Raw genomic sequence first — 17,899 nt, 5'->3', positions numbered from 1 at the left:
TGATTATTTGCTGGCAAAGGTTTTGGAGTTTTATATTTTGGTGGCAGTTAAGTGATTTCGTGCAAGAGAACCCTCTCCCTTAATGGGCTAAGACCATATTGGAAAGCCATGAAGCAGGCAGTTTTTGTTTGGGAAAGAACAATCTACAATTTCCCTCCTTGGGTTAGATTTACATTTCTAAGATAGATTGTTCTCATTTTGCCTAAGAAAATTGGAAGTGCTGTGTTTCTGTTGACTGTTGGTTTCTGGTCTGCTTCATAGGAGTAGATGAGGAAGTACCTCATTTTTTTTTTTTTTTTTTTTTTTAATTTTATTTATTTATTTATTTATTTTTGGCTGTGCTGGATCTTCGGTTCGTGCGAGGGCTTTCTCTAGTTGCGGCAAGTGGGGGCCACTCTTCATCGCGGTGCGGGGACCGCTCTTCATCGCGGTGCACGGGCCTTTCACTATCGCGGCCCCTCCCGTTGCGGGGCACAGGCTCCAGACGCGCAGGCTCAGCAGCTGTGGCTCACGGGCCCAGCTGCTCCGTGGCATGTGGGATCTTCCCAGACCAGGGCTCGAACCCGTGTCTCCCGCATTAGCAGGCAGATTCTCAACCACTGCGCCACCAGGGAAGCCCGGAAGTACCTCATTCTAAGTTCATGCATGACTCACACCTGGATTCAGGTGCCTGAGAGCCAAGACACTGCCTTTTCTGGTTTTGATTTCTGCTTTTACCTTTTCCCCTCCCTTTTAGTTGTAGTTTTCTAACCACTTTGCTGTAGGATTTTAGCCGAATCCTTTTGAGAGTGTCATCCTGTTGTTAATGTTCATGCAAGAAAAAAATAAAGCATCTTGAACATTTAACTTAGGATATTTTTGCAATTAATCGTAGGCTTCTAATTCTTCATCTGAAGTCAGAGATCTCTTGGAACAGAAAAATAAGTTGACCACAGAAGTGGCTGAACTTCAGAGACAGCTTCAACTAGAAGTCAAGGTATCTGATTTTTCTTTATGCTATTTTATTCTGTTCCGTCTTGATTGATAAAGAATATTTTAAGTACCTTGGGTTGCCCAAATGAAGTGAAAACAAATTTTTTTCCCAAAAGAAACATTCTTCCCATTGCTGAGCAAATTCCTGTATATTTAGTTCCTGCTGCCCAAAGAACTTTTTTTTTAAGTAACCAAAGCACATAGAGAATGTTGGCTTTGACAGAGTAATAGAAACGCTGTTGGATTCAGACAGGCAAATTGGAAACTAAATGTATATAAAACATCTGGACTAAGTAATAGAAAGAGCAGAATGTGATTTAGCTGTGTTTGTGTTTCTCTTTTAGAAGTATTACAATTCATTAAGTGTTTAGTGTTCTTTCTAGATGCGAACTCCCATGCCTTTATTACATAGTTCCATCAAGTTGTTTAATAATCTAAGTGCAGGGGCATGGAGTCCATCAGAGATTAGAAGGAGGCTTCAGTGGGATGACATTAATGTACGGTGGAGGTGCTTTAACATCACATATTCTTATTAGAATCAGCAGAACATCAAAGAAGAGAGAGACAGAGTGAAAGCAAACTTAGAAGCACTCCAAAGTCAACATGAAAGCAAGGTAGAAGAGAATGCCGAGCTGCAGCGGCGGCTGGAGGGAAGTGAAGGGGAGCTCCGGAGACACCTGGAGGAGTAAGTTCTGGCCCAGAGCCTGTGCCCTTCCTGGTTTCCTGCAACAATGGAGCCAGACACTTTTTTTTTTTTTAATTAATTAATTAATTTTTGGCTGGATTGGGTGTTCATTGCTGCATGCGCGCTTTCTCTAGTTGCAGCGAGCGGGGGCTACTCTTTGTTGCAGTGTGCGGGCTTCTCATTGCGGTGGCTTCTCTTGTTGCAGAGCATGGGCTCTAGGTGCGCGGGCTTCAGTAGTTGTGGCACACAGGCTCAGTAGTTGTGGCACACAGGCTCAGTAGTTGTGCCTCGCAGGCTCTAGAGCTCAGGCTCAGTAGTTATGGTGCACGGGCTTAGTTGCTCCGCGGCATGTGTGATCTTGTTGGACCAGGGTTCGAACCCATGTCCCCTGCATTGGCAGGTGGATTCTTAACCACTGCACCACCAGGGAAGCCCAAGCCGGATCCTTTTTGTCCGTTTAATTCTGCCCAACCTTCCAAATCTTTATAGGGCTGCTGACCCTTCCTTTTCTCCCTCTTATTCTTACAAAATTATAAAACTGGTGACGTGTAGACCGGTAAGCAGAATGAATTTAATAATTTAAAAATTCTTTGTGTATCTCAAAGGATATTTGTAAAGTTTCAGCCCTTAGAGTAGATCTCAGAGCATTCAAGTGAGAAGCAAGGAATACTGAGTGGTGATATCTAAGGACAGATCTCAAAGAGCCTAGGCCCAGTCTCTCAAGAGCATGTGTCACATGACCCCCACAGTCTCCCACGTTCTGAATGTTGTCCTGGATAGTGCTGACCAATTTTGTGACCAGTGCTTATATACTTCTTTTGGGTCTTCAGAGAAGGAAAGACAAGCCCAAGATGGCCCTGCCGTCATGTTGTGTTAAAATCTGTGACAAGAGGATTTGAAACCAAGGTGTGAAAATGGATGGTGTCATGAAGCCCACTGGCCATGACAGATGCCTTAAGTGAGAGGCTAAGCAGGAGTGAAATCTAGAGGGAAATTCAAGAAAAACAGGACATTATATCATAAAAGCATTTGATGACCTTTGCCATTTTGATGGTGTCGTGTTTGCTTTTGAAACATTCTTAGAGGTTAATTTCAGAGAAGAGGTTGGTAAGAAAAAAATCAAAACTTAGAGTGCAGTAAAGACTTTGCAGAATAAAAGGTAGAATAGTTGTGAGTTCCATTTAGAGCAAAGGTTGGCAAACATTTTCTGTCAGATAGTAAATGCTTTAGGGTTTATGGGCCATATGGTCTTTGTTGGAACTGTTCAATTCTGCCATTGTATTGTGCAAACGCCATAAACAATACATAAATGAATGAGCATGGCTGTGTTCCAGTAAAACTTTATTTACAAAAGCAGGCAGTGGGCCAGATTGGCTCATGGGCCATAATTTGCTAACTCTCCTGGTCTAGAGTACTGGGGATGGGGTGGGGTAGGCTGGTAGGGAGTGGGGTGGCTTTAATGAAAACATTTATCATAAAAGTTGTGCTCTTTTTCCTGATTCCTTATCTTCTATGTCCAAATTCTAGTACCCTGTGATCTCCTTTTGGGGAGGAAATGTCACTGTATAACCTTTCCCATTACATTGGTTTGAGTTCTCACTTGTCTTCTTGTTGGGCACATTAGACTGTAGACATGAGTTCTTACCAGTGCCTTTCTGGTTTGTGATTTTCTGTTCAGTGCAGAACAGAAAATGGGAGGCTCCTTGGGGATTTAGATGACTCTGCTTGATGATCTGAAGCTCTGAAAGCAGACTGGATGAAAATAAGCAGAGGCCAGGAGAAACTCTCTCATGGGCTTCCTTTCCTGCCAGGCTGTTCCAGGTGAAGATGGAACGAGAACAGCACCAGACTGAGATCAGGGATCTCCAGGACCAGCTCTCAGAAATGCATGATGAATTGGACAGTGCTAAACAATCCGAGGACAGGGAGAAGGGGGCTCTGATTGAGGTAAGCGGGGCTGGGGTCAGGTGACAAGAGAAGCCCCCGTCTGCCTGGACAGTATGGGATGGGTGGGGGAACTGGGAGCCATACTCTGTTGCGTGTTTGTTCTACATGCCCCTGTGTTCCCTTCTGTGAGAGCATCATATGCAATAGTTTGTCTTAGGAAAATTTTCCGCCATACAGAAAAATAGAATAATGTGTTAACTGCCGTAGAGTCCTAATCCAAATCCAACAGTTATCAACATGTTGCCATATTTACTCCATTTTTTTCTTCTCTCCATCCATTCATTTTTCTTTTTTTTTTCATTCATCTATCTATTCATCTTTTTTTAAAGTTAATTTTCATTGGAGTATCGTTGCTTTATATCTATTCATCTTTGCTGAACCATTTCAAAGTAATTTATAGATAAAACCACGTCTCACCCCTAAACTTTTCAGCATGCATTTGAATAGTTAGGGAATTTTCTTATAACCACAATACTATTATCACATCTGCAAAATTAATTCCTATGTTGTATTATACACAATATAATATATGGTCTTTAGTCAACATTTGCCAGCTGTCCCTCAAGAGCATTTGCTAGTTGTTGTTTTTCCCCCAAGCCAGAATCCAGTCGGGAATCCCACATTGCTTTCATTATTCTCTCTCTCAGAGTTCATTTATCTTAGTATAGCCTCCCTTGTCCCTGCATCCCCCACTCCTTGCTCTTTTTCTCCCATCCCACTTCTGAAGAGCCCAGACCGATGCTCCACATTCTGGATTTTCTAATTGTTTCCTTATGGTGTCCATTAACTTGTTCCACTCTCCCCTGTGTTTCTAGTAAATTTGAGTTTAGATCTAAACACTAATAGATTCAGGTTAAATTTTGAGCAAAGATACTTTGTAAGTAATGCTATTATGAAAAAACATTTAAAAGACATTAGTATTATATTAATGCCCATACACCACTTATCACAGGTTAAGTTTTTGTTTAAAGCCCCCATAAGACTGTAAGTTCCAAGAGGGCAGAGTTGGTGATGGTTGGCTTAGCACTATATCCTCAGCAGTTATTCCAGTGGCTAGGACATAGAGCACTCAGGAAATATTTGGTGGATGGCTGGATGGATGCATTTTGAACGAATGAGTGAGTGAGTAAATGAATGAATCTACTTTCTCTATACACAGGCCGCCAATCTGGCTTCTGCCCGTATCAGTCTATCCCCTATTGATATTATCAATCTGTGAGTCAGTGAATAAGGTTGATTCCTTCTTCTGCTTCCATTTGTTAATTATTATGGGTTTTTTCAGAGACAATTATTATCTCTTCTCTGAATTAGATTACCATCCTGTTGAGGTGTTAGATACACATGTGTGAAATGATCAGAGAGCAAGAATAGGTTTTGAACGTCTACATTTTTTTCTGGGGAATGAGTCTGAGGATCAGAAGAAGAGCTGTGCTGTGTAGATATTTTGATATTTGCTGTAACTTTTTTAACATCTTTATTGGAGTATAATTGCTTTACAATGTGTTAGTTTCTGCTGTATAACAAAGTGAATCTTTGCTATAACTTTAGCATCACCTGTGTCTTTGGCTTAGTTTTGAAGTTTAGTTCAGTTTAGCTAGCTTATAAAAGCTTTGGTTTGTAGGAACAGCCCAACAAATAAATGATACACAATTTAGAACAAAGCCAGAACAAACAAACAAAAAACCCATGAGAAAATACAGGTAACTTGTTAGTATTTAACTTTCACTCTCTACTGCTTTTCCCCTAAGGGCTTGGATCTCATCTTTGTCCTTTTCTTGGGGTTAAAAGCTGCTGTCTCATAATTCCTTGTAGCTTCCTCTGTCTCAGCTGTCCATTGTTTTTTCTCACCCTCTTCCATGTTTACTTTGGAAGTCCTTGCCCAGGAGGGATTGTTTTTCCTGATCTTTAGGACTTAGCATCTCTCTTCCCCATGACTTGGCAGGGGTGGAGAGGAGAGTGGAGTGTTTGTGGCCGCAGGGCAGAGGCCTTCTCATGAATTCATTTTCACGTGGGCAGAGGGGGACATTTCCTCTTCCCCCCCATGTGACCATCTCTTTGTCTCTGTTGAGACCACTTTCTCCTGAGAAAGCCTCAGGCCTGCTCCTTACCACCTGGTATTTCTTTGCATCCAAAGATTCCTTAAAAACCACTGCATTTGTGGTATTCTTCTGCTTCTCTTGGCTCTGTCTTCTTCTCAGGGCTCTGGGTTACAAAGACAAGGTACATTAGGATGGGGCTTTGAAGATATGTGTATTTATCACTGAAGTGTTAAGAAAATCACATAAGGTGAAATTTTAAGATGGGGGGTGAGGGGCTTCCCTGGCGGTCCAGTGGTTAAGACTTTGCCTTCCAAAGCAGGGGGTGCAGGTTTGATCCCTGGTCGGGGAGCTAAGATCCCACATGCCTTTCGGCCAAAAAACCAGAACATAAAACAGAAGCAATATTGTAACAAATTCAATAAAGATTAAAAAAAAAGGGGGGGGGCGGAAATGCACATATTTTCCTAATACCTTAACAAACTGGTCTTTTTTTCTACATTTTAATTTGTTTCCCTATTCATTGACAGATTTCATCTATAATGTAGGAACAAATATAGTGTCTCTACAGTTTTTTTTTTTTTTTTTAAATATTTATTTATTTATTTATTTATGGCTGTGTTGGGTCTTCGTTTCTGTGCAAGGGCTTTCTCCAGTTGTGGCAAGCGGGGGCCACTCTTCATCGCGGTGCGCGGGCCTCTCACTATCGTGGCCTCTCTTGTTGCGGAGCACAGGCTCCAGATGCGCAGGCTCAGTAATCGTGGCTCACGGGCCTAGTTGCTCCGCGGCATGTGGGATCTTCCCAGACCAGGGCTCGAACCCGTGTCCCCTGCATTGGCAGGCGGACTCTCAACCACTGCGCCACCAGGGAAGCCCTCTCTACAGTTTTGATACCTGCTTTTAAAAGTTAATACGCCAGAAATATTTTTCTTTATGATACTTTATCGTCTTCATATTTCATTTTTAAGAAGATACCCCACAATATGCTTAACCATCCTCCAATATTTAAGTTGTTTCTTCTTTTTTTTAAAAATTATGAGAAAATATGTTGAATTTTTTATACGTGTCCTTTTACTTATTTAGAAAAATTTCCTAAGGAGAGAAATGTCACTGAACAGGTTATGGCTTTTGATAAAAATGTAGCTTCAAAAACACATTTAAATAGAAGGTAAGACTTTGCCATAGTCTATGATTCCTTGTGTGGACACCTCACTGATTCTAAAGGGGAAAGCTATTATCTTAGCTATCGGGAAGTCTCTTAAGTTGCTGAATTTTCCTAGTAACTAAAACCTAAAATTGTTAGTTGTCCTTTCCCCAGGTATTTTCTATCCTTTTAGATTCTGTTTTAGCGCATTTGAGCTTGCTCTGATTCTCTGTTTCTTTTACTGGCCAGCTCATTCAAGAGCATATCATCTTTGCTTCTTCCCACATTTCATGCCTAGCATAGTGCCAAGCAACAGAGCAAATGAATAAATAAATTTCAATGTTTAAATTAATTTTAGGGACTTCCCTTGCGGTCCAGAGGTTAAGACTCTGTGCTTCCAATGCAAGGGGCACAGGTTCGATCCCTAGTCAGGGAACTAAGATCCCACATGCTGTGCTGTGTGGCCAAAGGAGAAAAGAAAAAAAAAAAAAGATAAATTATTTTTTAAATGCCACCATTAAAAAAAAAATGGGAATTATTCTGAAATGAACTATAGCTTCTTTGCCTCTTTGAACACAGTATAGTGAGCATATATTAACTGAACATAACTAGCTTTTTGACTTACAGTGGTAACTGGGATATGAGCTTCAGCTTTGGTGATGTGTTTTCAGGCAGAGGCTAATAATGAGAGACTCAGGAAAGGGAAACAGCGTACATCTTTTCTTAGAAATGTTCCTGGTATTGCTGGTTTTCTGGTTATTTGCCTCTTTCCTGTAATGGAAGCTATATCATCTACTGCTGCCTTTCTGCAAGAAAAGTTAGGACACAATTAGCTTCTCTATGCCAAAGTGGGTTTCTCTCCCTCTGGAAAATTGTCCTCACTCTTTTTATCAGTTTCCTTTGACGTGTCAGCAACATGTAAAAAATGGTCTATGGTTTCTATATTACTAATAAAATAAACCCCATCTCCTCATCACTTTCAGTTTATTCTTCATATCTTAATAAAAAGTGGCCTGGGGGAATCTGATAACAGATTATAGTTGTAGCCAAGTTTTCCATGGCACTTGGCTTAGAACAGATTCTTAAACACAGTGAACATTAAACACTTCTGCTTTTTAATGTTTGAAAAAGCTTGAAGGCCCTAAATTTTGTGAGGCCTGCATAACGCACAAGATTTTTCATGAAATATCTTTTAATACTTCACATTCTGTTCAATAACATTGGGCCCCTATATGGAGTCAGTAAAGTAACATTAAGAGAGAATAAAATCATTAAAAAAAAAAAAAAGGAAAGAAGGAAGGAAAAAAGGAAGAAATAGTAGAAAATATCCTGTTTTTTTTTTAGGAGAAGCCAAATAATTGACCAAGAATAGGATGACTGTTATTCTTAGTTAAACAACTGATGGTTCCGAATTTCTTTTTTAACTCAAGATACAAAAATAACTATAGGTCAAGTTTTCAGTCACTTCTTTGTCCATGAATGTGTTTCCCTCTGTTCTTGGAGGGATGAGTAAACATGAGACATCTCTCTAAGCCTCATGACGGTGGCTTTTTCTAATTACCAAAGATTGTCTTTGATGGGAGCCTATAATGTTGACAGATTGGCCAACAGAATCTCGTGGTGCTTTATCCCTGACATTTATCAAGACCAAGTACTTAGATATCAGTAAACTATTCTGGTTTTAAAATCCTATTGGTCTGGGGATAGGCTGTGCTCAGAAATGACATCTCTAGAATAATTATAAGCTTATTGTGTTGTGATGTTACTGAACAGTATACACATTTTACTAAAGAAGCAACAGAAAAAATCATGTTTCTCATCAACTGTGTTACACTTTCTAGGCCATCCTTCCGGGGGAAAAAAATGACATAATTCTTTGGCAGCTGTAGTTTTGATAAAAGACCTTTACTTTTCCTTTCAATGAGCGTGGGCCAGAGATAGGGACTCTGTAGAACTTCTGGGAAGCTTTTATGCAAAAGAGAGTCTAGATCAGTTTTGTTTTCTCATTTTGACGTGGAATACCTGTGAGTAGGTGGTGTGTGAAGTGAAACTTTCTGTGGGCAAATGAGTTGCTACTCTGGACGTTTTGGTCTGTGTCTTTTGGTGCCCCTGCTGTCAGGACAGCCACTGGCTGCTGCTAGTAACAGCTGGGGCCCAGAGCATGCTTCCTTTTCTTCTCAACTTTCCTTCTTGTCTTTTCAGGTTCTGGGCAGGTTTCTTTGCTTCAGTTTAAAAAGGTGGACCTCCTTACAAGCACTTGAGCAGAACTCAATACACCATTCATTTGCATCTGAAAGACTGAGGAACTGCCCGCTCCTCAGCCTTTCTTGAGTGTGTAGTTTTGTCGTCAGGCCTGCAGAGGCTGTGTAGTGAAGAGAACGGGCATTGGTATCCAATCTGGGTCCCAGTCTTGGCTCTACCACTTATAAGCTGCGTGATCTTAGGCATGTTAGCGTCTCGGAGCTCCAGTTTTTTGTTTTTTAAATGCATGAGAATAATAATATTCATCTCCTATGATTTTTAGAAATGCTTAGCGTAATTCTTATTATGTAGTAAGTACCAAACACAGTCAATTTTTTTAGCCTACCCTGTACCCACCCCCAAATACACATCCATACTAGGTCTCTATCTCTTGTACTTTCATGTGTGCAGCTACCCTGGATGTGTATAGGTTTTGAAAGTACTGGTTCTGAGTGCCCAGAGTTTTCCTTTGTTTGCTTTGATTGGAGTCTACAGAGAGGCATGTGCATCTCTAATAGACGTTCACGTGAATTTTGAGGTTTATATGTTTTCTCTCACTTCTTTGGCTTGATATCATTGGCAGTAAAGCCACCGAGGTGATGAAGTGAAGTTTTTGAAATCTCCCGTCCCTTTCGGTCTCTACCCTGGAAAGCTTCAGGCGCTACTCAGTGATACGGTGAGGTGTAATCTGATTGGATTTGTGTAGCAGAGTCCACTTAAGCAACAGCCCCAGACACAGATAACAGCATGTTGGTGTAGAATGGACCATAAAAACAGGTTCTTGACATGCATTGGTGGCAGTACACAAAAGGCAACACAGAACACAGATATATCCTGGAAAAGATAAGTGTGGGAAGAGGAACTGACTTATCGTTAAAACAATTGAGAAATGTGTGAAAATAAGAGCAGGAAACGGGGGTAGGCTCGCAAGGGCAATTGTGAAGAAGCTGGCAGGAGGCTCCAGGAAGGCCTAGAGAGATAGCCAATAGCAACAGTGATGTGGGGGCGGGTGCGGGTGTCTCTAATATCCCTAAGGAGGGACCGGACAGTGGGAAGCACAGGGCATCTCCTTTGACAAATATCAGGACGGGGGTATATTTTCATAAAATTTACTGATGTGTTCTGTGTTTGGTGCTTTGGAAGAGCCAGAGTTGCTCTAGTTGCCTAGACGATTCTCTGGAAGTTTCTTCTAAGCTTATTAGTGCTTGCTAGCTAGATTCTTGAAGGACTAATTCTTAGTCTGTGCAATGCAGCTCTACCCTGGGATTGCAGAGGCTTCCCTGGTTTAATGGACGCACATGCCTAGAGTAAAGGAAAGAGAATCCATTGTCAGTTATTCTTAAATTGATACAAATAGTTTCATCCCCTTATCAGTGACCCACTTCTTGAATGGAAAGTAGTTTATCATCTCTGAGGCCTCGGGTCCCAGGTGGCAACCATTCCTTCAGTTCACCAGGAGCTCCAAGAGGACAGGATGTGTATTTACTTAGAAGCCACCAGTGAAAGAATAGACGAGTTTAGAATTCTGACATCTCCAGACTCCTGCTGTACTGCCCATGTTAATTTATTTATGTCCAGAACAGGCCCGCTCTCAATATCATTGATCCATGCATCAGAAATATAAATCAGATCTATGTCCTTTTTTCAAGGAGCTGATAATCTAGCAAGAGAGATAGGAAAATAAAATCTAGATACAAGGACTGCACGGTAAAAGTATTAAGTGCTATGAGAAGCACAGCTTAAGTGCGGTGGGTATTCAGGAAGGGGATTCAAGGAAGACTTCTTGGAGGAGGTCATACAGTATCTGAGTCTTGAGAGGTTTTCTGGCAGCCAGAGAGACATGGGACCGAGAGGGACGAAGGGCATCCCAGACAGAGGATGCTGTGTGGGTGATGGCATAGAGGCTACAGGTGAGAAACTGGAGGTTGGGAGCCGTTGGGCAGCTCTTGCAAACCACCTGGGCTGGAGGTGATGAGAGCCTAAACCAGAGAGGTGAGGGAAAGGATCTAAGATGTTACAGAACTAACTTTTTGGTTGTGAGGGACAAGGACGAGAGAGATCAAAGTTGCTGCCAGGCTCCTGAGCAGGTGCTGCCATTCCCAAGGATAATGAACAAAGAAGAGGAGAGGAAGGGACTTGAAGAATTCACTGAGAAACATAAGCCTCCGGAATCATAGGTGCCCAAGGGACATCCAGATGGATGAGTCTCGCAGGTCTGGACTCAGATAAAGGTTGGAGGTAAAGGTTTGGGGAGTTATTTATATAGAATTTAAAATTGGGGGAAAAAAAAACCTAGATGAGCTTGCCAAAAAAGAATGAAGAATGCAAAGTCACATTCTTGGGGATCATTTTAGCTTTTTAATAAGAGGGAGAGAAAAACCAGAAAAGATCGTCAGAGAAAAAGTGGCCCGAGGGAAGAAAACAGGAGCATGCAGTGTCTTTGAACGGCAAGGCAGAAGAGAGTTCTAAGGGGACAGGTGAAGAGGATCAAAGAGGGATTGAGAAAAGTGAGGACTGAGAAAAGGCCATTGGATGTGGAGATTAAGAGGTCAGTACAACCTTGGAGGGGACAGGCTTAGCAGACTAGGAACCAAAGCCATTTGCAAGAGAGTAAGGAGTGATGAGGTGGTCAAGTAGTAGAGGCAGTGAACAGAAATTATACTTTCAAAAGTTTGGTGGAAAAGCTTGTTTTTTTGTTTGTTTTTGCCCTTGACTCAGAGGAGGATCCTTGTGCCCTAAGGAAAAGGACATAGATTCAAGGAAACAGAAAGGAACAAAATGACAGAAAAAAAAAAGACAGCTGATTAGTAAAGACTTGGAGCAGGCTGGCAGGGGAGAAAGCTTGTTGTCTGTGAAGTGGCTTTGGGTGGGGAGGAACCCTGGCGTCCAGAGAGGTGCTGGGCGGTCAACCCAAGTCCTGGCTGACTACAAAGTAGGGGTGTCCGCCGGAGAGAGTGAGCCTCAGCTTGAGGGGAGCTGAGCAGGTCTGCCAAGAGATGGTGACCTGAAAGGAATGCCCAGCCTTGGCAGGACACACTTGGGTTTAGGTGATGCGATTTATAGCGGAACTTGCTGCCCCAGTTGTGTGACTTTGCTCGTGAACAGTGAGGTTATGAGGCGGTGAAGGCGGAGAACGTGTGAATATTGTGCCTGCTCAGCACGGGGCAGGGGCATCCCGAGGACTTGGGTTGTGGGTTAAGGGTTTGACTACACGCAGGGTTCTGGGGATGAAGTAAGCGAGGCCAGCAAGTCGGCATGTCCCCCACGAAGCAACGGCTCATGAAGGCCACTAGCAAGGGCTACAGACCATTGCACCGAAGTGACGTGAGATGGAAGAAACAGACCTGGCCCCTCAGAGCGTCGAAAATGAAATCAGTTTCCCTTTTCTCCCTCGAATTAAATCTCAGAAAAGCTAAGATAGTCGAATCGAGGGGGATGGTGGCCTCTGAGCAAGGGAAGGGGAGAGGCGGAGAGGGGCTAAAGCAGCGTGTAGTGTACGGGAGGAGAGAGCGCGGAGGACGAGCGAGGGTGCGGCCGTGTGTGCCGGTGACCGGGGTGGAGGTGCGGGGCGGCTCGGCGTCCTCACCTCCCCGCCTGCGTTTCCTCCCTCCAGGAGCTTCTGCAGGCAAAGCAGGACCTTCAGCACCTGCTCATCGCCAAAGAGGAGCAGGAAGACGTCCTGAGAAAGCGGGAGCGCGAACTCACCGCCCTGAAGGGAGCCCTGAAGGAAGAGGTCTCCAGCCACGACCAGGAGATGGACAAGCTAAAGGAGCAGTACGACGCTGAGCTGCAGGCCCTGCGGGAGAGCGTGGAGGAGGCCGCCAAGGTGGGTCCCGGCCAGGGTGCGGAGCGGCTGGGTGGGGACAGAGGGGCAGGACCGCCTCTCCCGCACTGGTGTCCGTCGTGTGCCTTCCTTTTCATGACAGGGTGAAACTCGGTTTCATCAGATGATTGATCCAGACCTTGTTCACAGACGATAAACTCAGCAGTTCTGTTGGTGACCGTTTTAAGTTTGTAAACTTAAAAATTGTTAAGGACCCTGCTTAAAAGCTCTTACACGCGGTGAGATTTAGAAAGCCCGGGAGTGAACCCCTCCAGGGTTCCTAAAGGTCGGTGGCCTAGGGCATTGCGTGACTTTGCTAATGGGGTAGGGTTTGCAGACAGGACCCAGATTTCTGGAATCCTTCACCCCTGCCGCCGCCTGTTCCTTCTGACTTGTGAAGCCTTTTGTTAGACAATTTGGGTTCTTTTCTCAGCAAAGTTACAAGAGGGTTAATGGGCTGAATTGCCCAAACCCTTGCAAGATAATTTTTCTCTTAATTGAATTCTTGGCTCCTGCAGATGGATTTTAAATTATGTTGAGGTCTTTGGTGCGGGCCTCACGTGGGCTGTTAGAGAAAAGGGGAAAATGTTGTGAAATATCATGCCATCTTTAGGGAAAGAGGGGAATTACAGAGTATAAATTGTTTAGAGTCTCTGCAATATATAGGTTAAAGATGATGGAGAAAGAACTCTTGCTGTTGTTTGTTTATTCTGTGATGATCACAGTGATAGCTCAGAGCTGGTAGGCCCTCTCCCCTGTGCTGCATAGTGACTCACTGATTTTCATTTATAGCACGGTAATTGCAAATGACAAGAAGTGAAAGATGGGTTTGTTGTATAAAAATAAAACGTTTGGGAAATAGTCTACTTGGGGTTATTATAACAGACAGTTAAAAAAAAAAGTCTCTTGTTGATTTGCCTATCTTAGTTTTTTTGAGATTTGGTTTAGTTTGAGGGAGAAAAGCAAAACTGATTTAATTTTCATTGCTTTGCAGGGACATGTCTCTTTTTTCCATCTGATTTCCTTTCTGTGCAGGAGCCTGGTGTCCTTGCTCTTGGCCTTTATGTGCTGTTGCTTCATGGGAGACATGCCAACAGGCTGCTGAGTAAAATAATTTTCCTTTGGACCCATCATGTCTTTATCATCTTCAGACCTTATGTCAAAGGTTGAGTTAACATGGTTTATTCATTGAAGGGTAGTTGAGGATGGTGTTTGGCATGTTTATAGTGATTTGATGGTAAGGAAAATTAAACTTACGTCACACACGGGATGCAGGAGATTTTATTGGAAGTTTCTAGGTCCTCTGCTGTCACATGTTACAAGTGGGGAAGGGAGTCATGGTAGGCGAAAGAGGATCTTTGTTGTATGGAAATGAGATAATCTGTAAAGACTTAGGCTACTGCATTTTTGTTGTTGTTTTTAAAATTTATTTTATTTTTGGCTGCGTTGCATTTTCGTGGCTGCGTTGCGTTTTCGTTGCTGCGCACAGGCTTTTCTCTAGTTGCGGCGAGGGGGGCTGCTCTTCGTTGCGGTGCGTGGGCTTCTCATTGTGGTGGCTTCTCTTGTTACAGAGCATGGGCTCTAGGCGCGTGGGCTTCAGTAGTTGTGGCATGCAGGCTCAGTAGTTGTGGTGCACGGGCTTAGTTGCTCCATGGCATGTGGGATCTTCCCAGACCAGGGCTTGAACCCGTGTGCCCTGCATTGGCAGGCGGTTTCTTAACCACTGTGCCACCTGCGAAGCCCGGCTACTGCATTTTGAGATCTCCTGACTTTTAAGCATTGCTTCAAATTAGACAAAAAAGAATCACATAGACCAGCGACAAGCCATTTGTAGTCGACGGTGTGTGCCCTTTGTCGCCTTGTGGCTGTCCCTAGCACCGTGTCTGACACACAGTCACATCTGTGCGGCATCCGATGAGTGAAAGTAAGCGGAGGATCAGTTCTCCTCTTAACCGCATTTTCAGTCCCTGGTGTGTGGTTCCTGTTGAGTTTTCTCCAGTGATGACATGGGAGATCTTTTAGGAAACTCTGCTATTTCTCTGCCTTGCTTTTGCGTTTCCCTGCAGTTTCTTAAAGAGGATCCTGATTGTGTTTTTTTACACCTTGTTAGCTTTTGCTTCTGAAGGTGTTTTCCGAACAAATGTGGCAGAATCATATTTAATGGAAAAAAAATTATGTCAATGTAATGGACAGATGCTGCCTTTTTGTTACATTATTTACATATTGGTACTATATAATAGAATTTTAGAAGTAGTATATTGACTACTTGGAGGAGAGTGAATTAAATATAATTTTTTAATATAGTAAAGAGTTTCTTAAATTTGTACACCAGCCTTTTTTTTCATTTAAAAAATTTTTTTATAAGAGATATATTTTCCAAAGTTCTTTTTTTTTTAAATTAATTAATTAATTTTTGGCTGCGATGGGTCTTCGTTGCTGTGCACGGGCTTTCTCTAGTTGCGGTGAGTGGGGGCTACTCTTCGTTGCGGTGTGTGGGCTTCTCATTGCGGTGGCTTCTCATTGCAGAGCACGGGCTCTAGGCACACGGGCTTCAGTAGTTGTGGCGCACGTGCTCAGTAGTTGTGGCGCACGGGCTTAGTTGCTCCGCGGCATGTGAGATCTTCCCGGACCAGGGCTCGAACCCACGTCCCCCGCACTGGCAGGCGGATTCTTAACCGCTGCGCCACCAGGGAAGTCCTGTACACTGGCCTTTAGCCTTTTCCTGCCTCAGGGGAGGGACTCACCCACCACTGTGACTAAAAGCTGACATTTCTTTAAGGAACTGCATTATATTAAAAAGTTTATTTCCTTGGCAAGTCTTTGGAGGCCAGCCCAGCCTCCTGGCATCACTTTTTCTAATTGTTGCCACTGAATCAGGGCCAGAAATCCCTACACTGCTATTTTATCATATTGTCAAATAGCAAATATTTCCTTCTGGCCTGAGCTTGAGCACTAGAAGTTTTAAATTACTAGAACATTTGGTGAAAACTGTCACATTATATTAAGAATGTTTTATAGATATTCCAAGCAGCTACTCTGTAAAAGTGGTTTTCGTAGACCCAGACAGCCACACCTTTTAAAGAACAGATTGATTGCTCAACAGCGGAGAATTCATGAGCGCCCCGGTGGTGTGGGGTGTCCTCGTGCTGCAGGATGAACGTCACTTCCCCTCAGAGCGGTGGCAGTTCAGGGCATTAGGTGAGCTGCTTCAGTGCCCTCCCCTCAGAAGGAGGGGTCTTTACGTTGTTAGAAAGAGGATTCTATCGATCACACAGTCTTTGAAAAGGCTGTGTGATAGACAGCATGTTGTTCCATAACATACTTTTTTTCTGTGTTATGTTCTTTTATACTCTTTCCAGTTTTGAAAAGGGAATGTCCTCTTTCTCCTTGGGTCTGTGGCAGTGGCTGGGAGCCACGTGCAGAAATGGACAGTCAGTGGGGATGTGCATGACTGTCATCTGGGAGTGAAATGAAGACCGTCCACAGCTGTTAGCGTCTTCTTTTCATCCCTACCCCTCCCTGTCCCCAGTTCTTGAGCAAAAGAGAAGTGGAGATGGTAGTCAGCATTTTCAGATTTCTCAGAGAGTAGGCTCAGCTCAAATTCCAGCTCCTCTAAGAGCTTGCTTCTTGGACTTTACAGTTTCCAGGGTCCTGGTATTGCTGATTACAAAGTAGGAAAGAGTAAATGCCCCAGGTGAAGCTGTAGGAGATGGCTTGTGCTGGTGGCAACCAGGAAAGATTTCCTGGAGGGAGCTCTGAGAGGTGAGTGGTCTTTGGACATGTGAGCATGGAGGCTGAGGACATTTGGGGTACCAAGTACAGCATAAGCAACACCTTGTTAGGTGGGAAGGTGAGATGTGTGTTTGGGCTGGAGCCCTGTGGAGCAATAGAAGGGAGAAGAAGACAGGCTTAGGAAGAAGAGGACACAGATGCAGAGACCTGAAGAGAAGCAGCCAAGACCAGTAACAGAAAAGCAAGCGGAAAAGTGTTGTATTTGGCTTAATTAATGAAACATTTGAGAAACTTCTAGAAGCAGCCTGTTTTTATATTACATACTTATATGTTGAGTCTGTGTGCTTTTATATTGTTCTGCACTTTATAGTGTAAATTATTTCTAACGTTACGCCCACATTTTATATTCCATATAACCCTTAGAGAAATTTTATTCAAATTCAGTGAGGTTGAAACTTTTTTTTTCCCCTCCAAAACTGTCCTTAGATTATGGCCTTATGTTTGTGTTTCACCTGATAGTTTGGAAATGTCGCTCAGTCTTGTGAAAATGAATGTGTGCTCCTGGGCTCTTTTCTCATAGCCTCTGTAGATTTTTCCTTCCCTCTTTGCTACCAGTCTGTGAACAATTTCTTTTCAAAGCGTAAGGTCAGCAGAGGGTCAGATGGTAAAACCAGTGCTAATCTCAGGATCAGTGGAATTGCCTTCCTTAAGAGAAGGCTAATTCAGTGTAAAATCTCATTTCTGTCTTCTCCGGCAGAGGCAGGTTAGCGAGGAAAACTGTAAAAAAAATCCTTATTTCCTCAGCTGTTTAACTTCACGTAATCAAGTTACTCTGAAGATCAGCTGTTGAGAGCAGGGGGGAAGCGGCAGGTTTGTAATCCGGTGCCCAGGTATAGGAAAATGTCCCCTTTCTGCAGATTCAAGTGTGCCTAGAGTGGCTCAGAACCCTCCGTCGGCAAAAGTAAAATGGGAAACATTCAAGCTTAAAAAAGTTCTACTTTTCATTTTTTTTCTCTCTAGTTTTTCCCCCTAGAGCTGGCTCTTCATAATTACATCACTCTTCTGCATTCTGTACTGATTAAAAAGTAGCTAAATAAAGAGGCCTGGTGTGGCATCCTAGGGTGTTCGTTTTGAACCTTCCATCAAAGCCCCAGACATGCCCCATCCCTGCTGTGTGTCTCTGATCCCAGGCGCATGGGTCCTGATAAATCTCTTACGGGCCTTGGTGAACAGTAAACAGGACATCCCAGCACTTCACTCCTGGTGTTTGATCTGAGCTGCCAAAGTCACTTGCTGTGGGTGTAGAAGACAGAGTAAGA

At 43.2% G+C, this 17,899-nt stretch overlaps 1 protein-coding gene across 5 annotated transcripts in view; it reads left to right on the top strand.

The window, feature by feature from the left end:
* Positions 1–17,899, top strand: part of CGNL1 (cingulin like 1) — a 204,895-nt gene that overhangs the window by 110,716 nt on the left and 76,280 nt on the right. For all 5 annotated transcript variants that reach the window (XM_057543464.1, XM_057543465.1, XM_057543466.1 and 2 more), the window contains 4 exons: positions 875–976; positions 1,509–1,657; positions 3,469–3,604; positions 12,639–12,851. In XM_057543464.1, the coding sequence (XP_057399447.1) occupies positions 875–976; positions 1,509–1,657; positions 3,469–3,604; positions 12,639–12,851 (600 nt within the window). The remainder of the gene's footprint in view (positions 1–874; positions 977–1,508; positions 1,658–3,468; positions 3,605–12,638; positions 12,852–17,899) is intronic.

The sequence above is a fragment of the Balaenoptera acutorostrata genome, chromosome 3 (assembly GCF_949987535.1).
Source record: "Balaenoptera acutorostrata chromosome 3, mBalAcu1.1, whole genome shotgun sequence".
Classification (NCBI taxonomy): domain Eukaryota; kingdom Metazoa; phylum Chordata; class Mammalia; order Artiodactyla; family Balaenopteridae; genus Balaenoptera; species Balaenoptera acutorostrata.
This window is presented reverse-complemented; position numbering and strand designations above follow the sequence as displayed.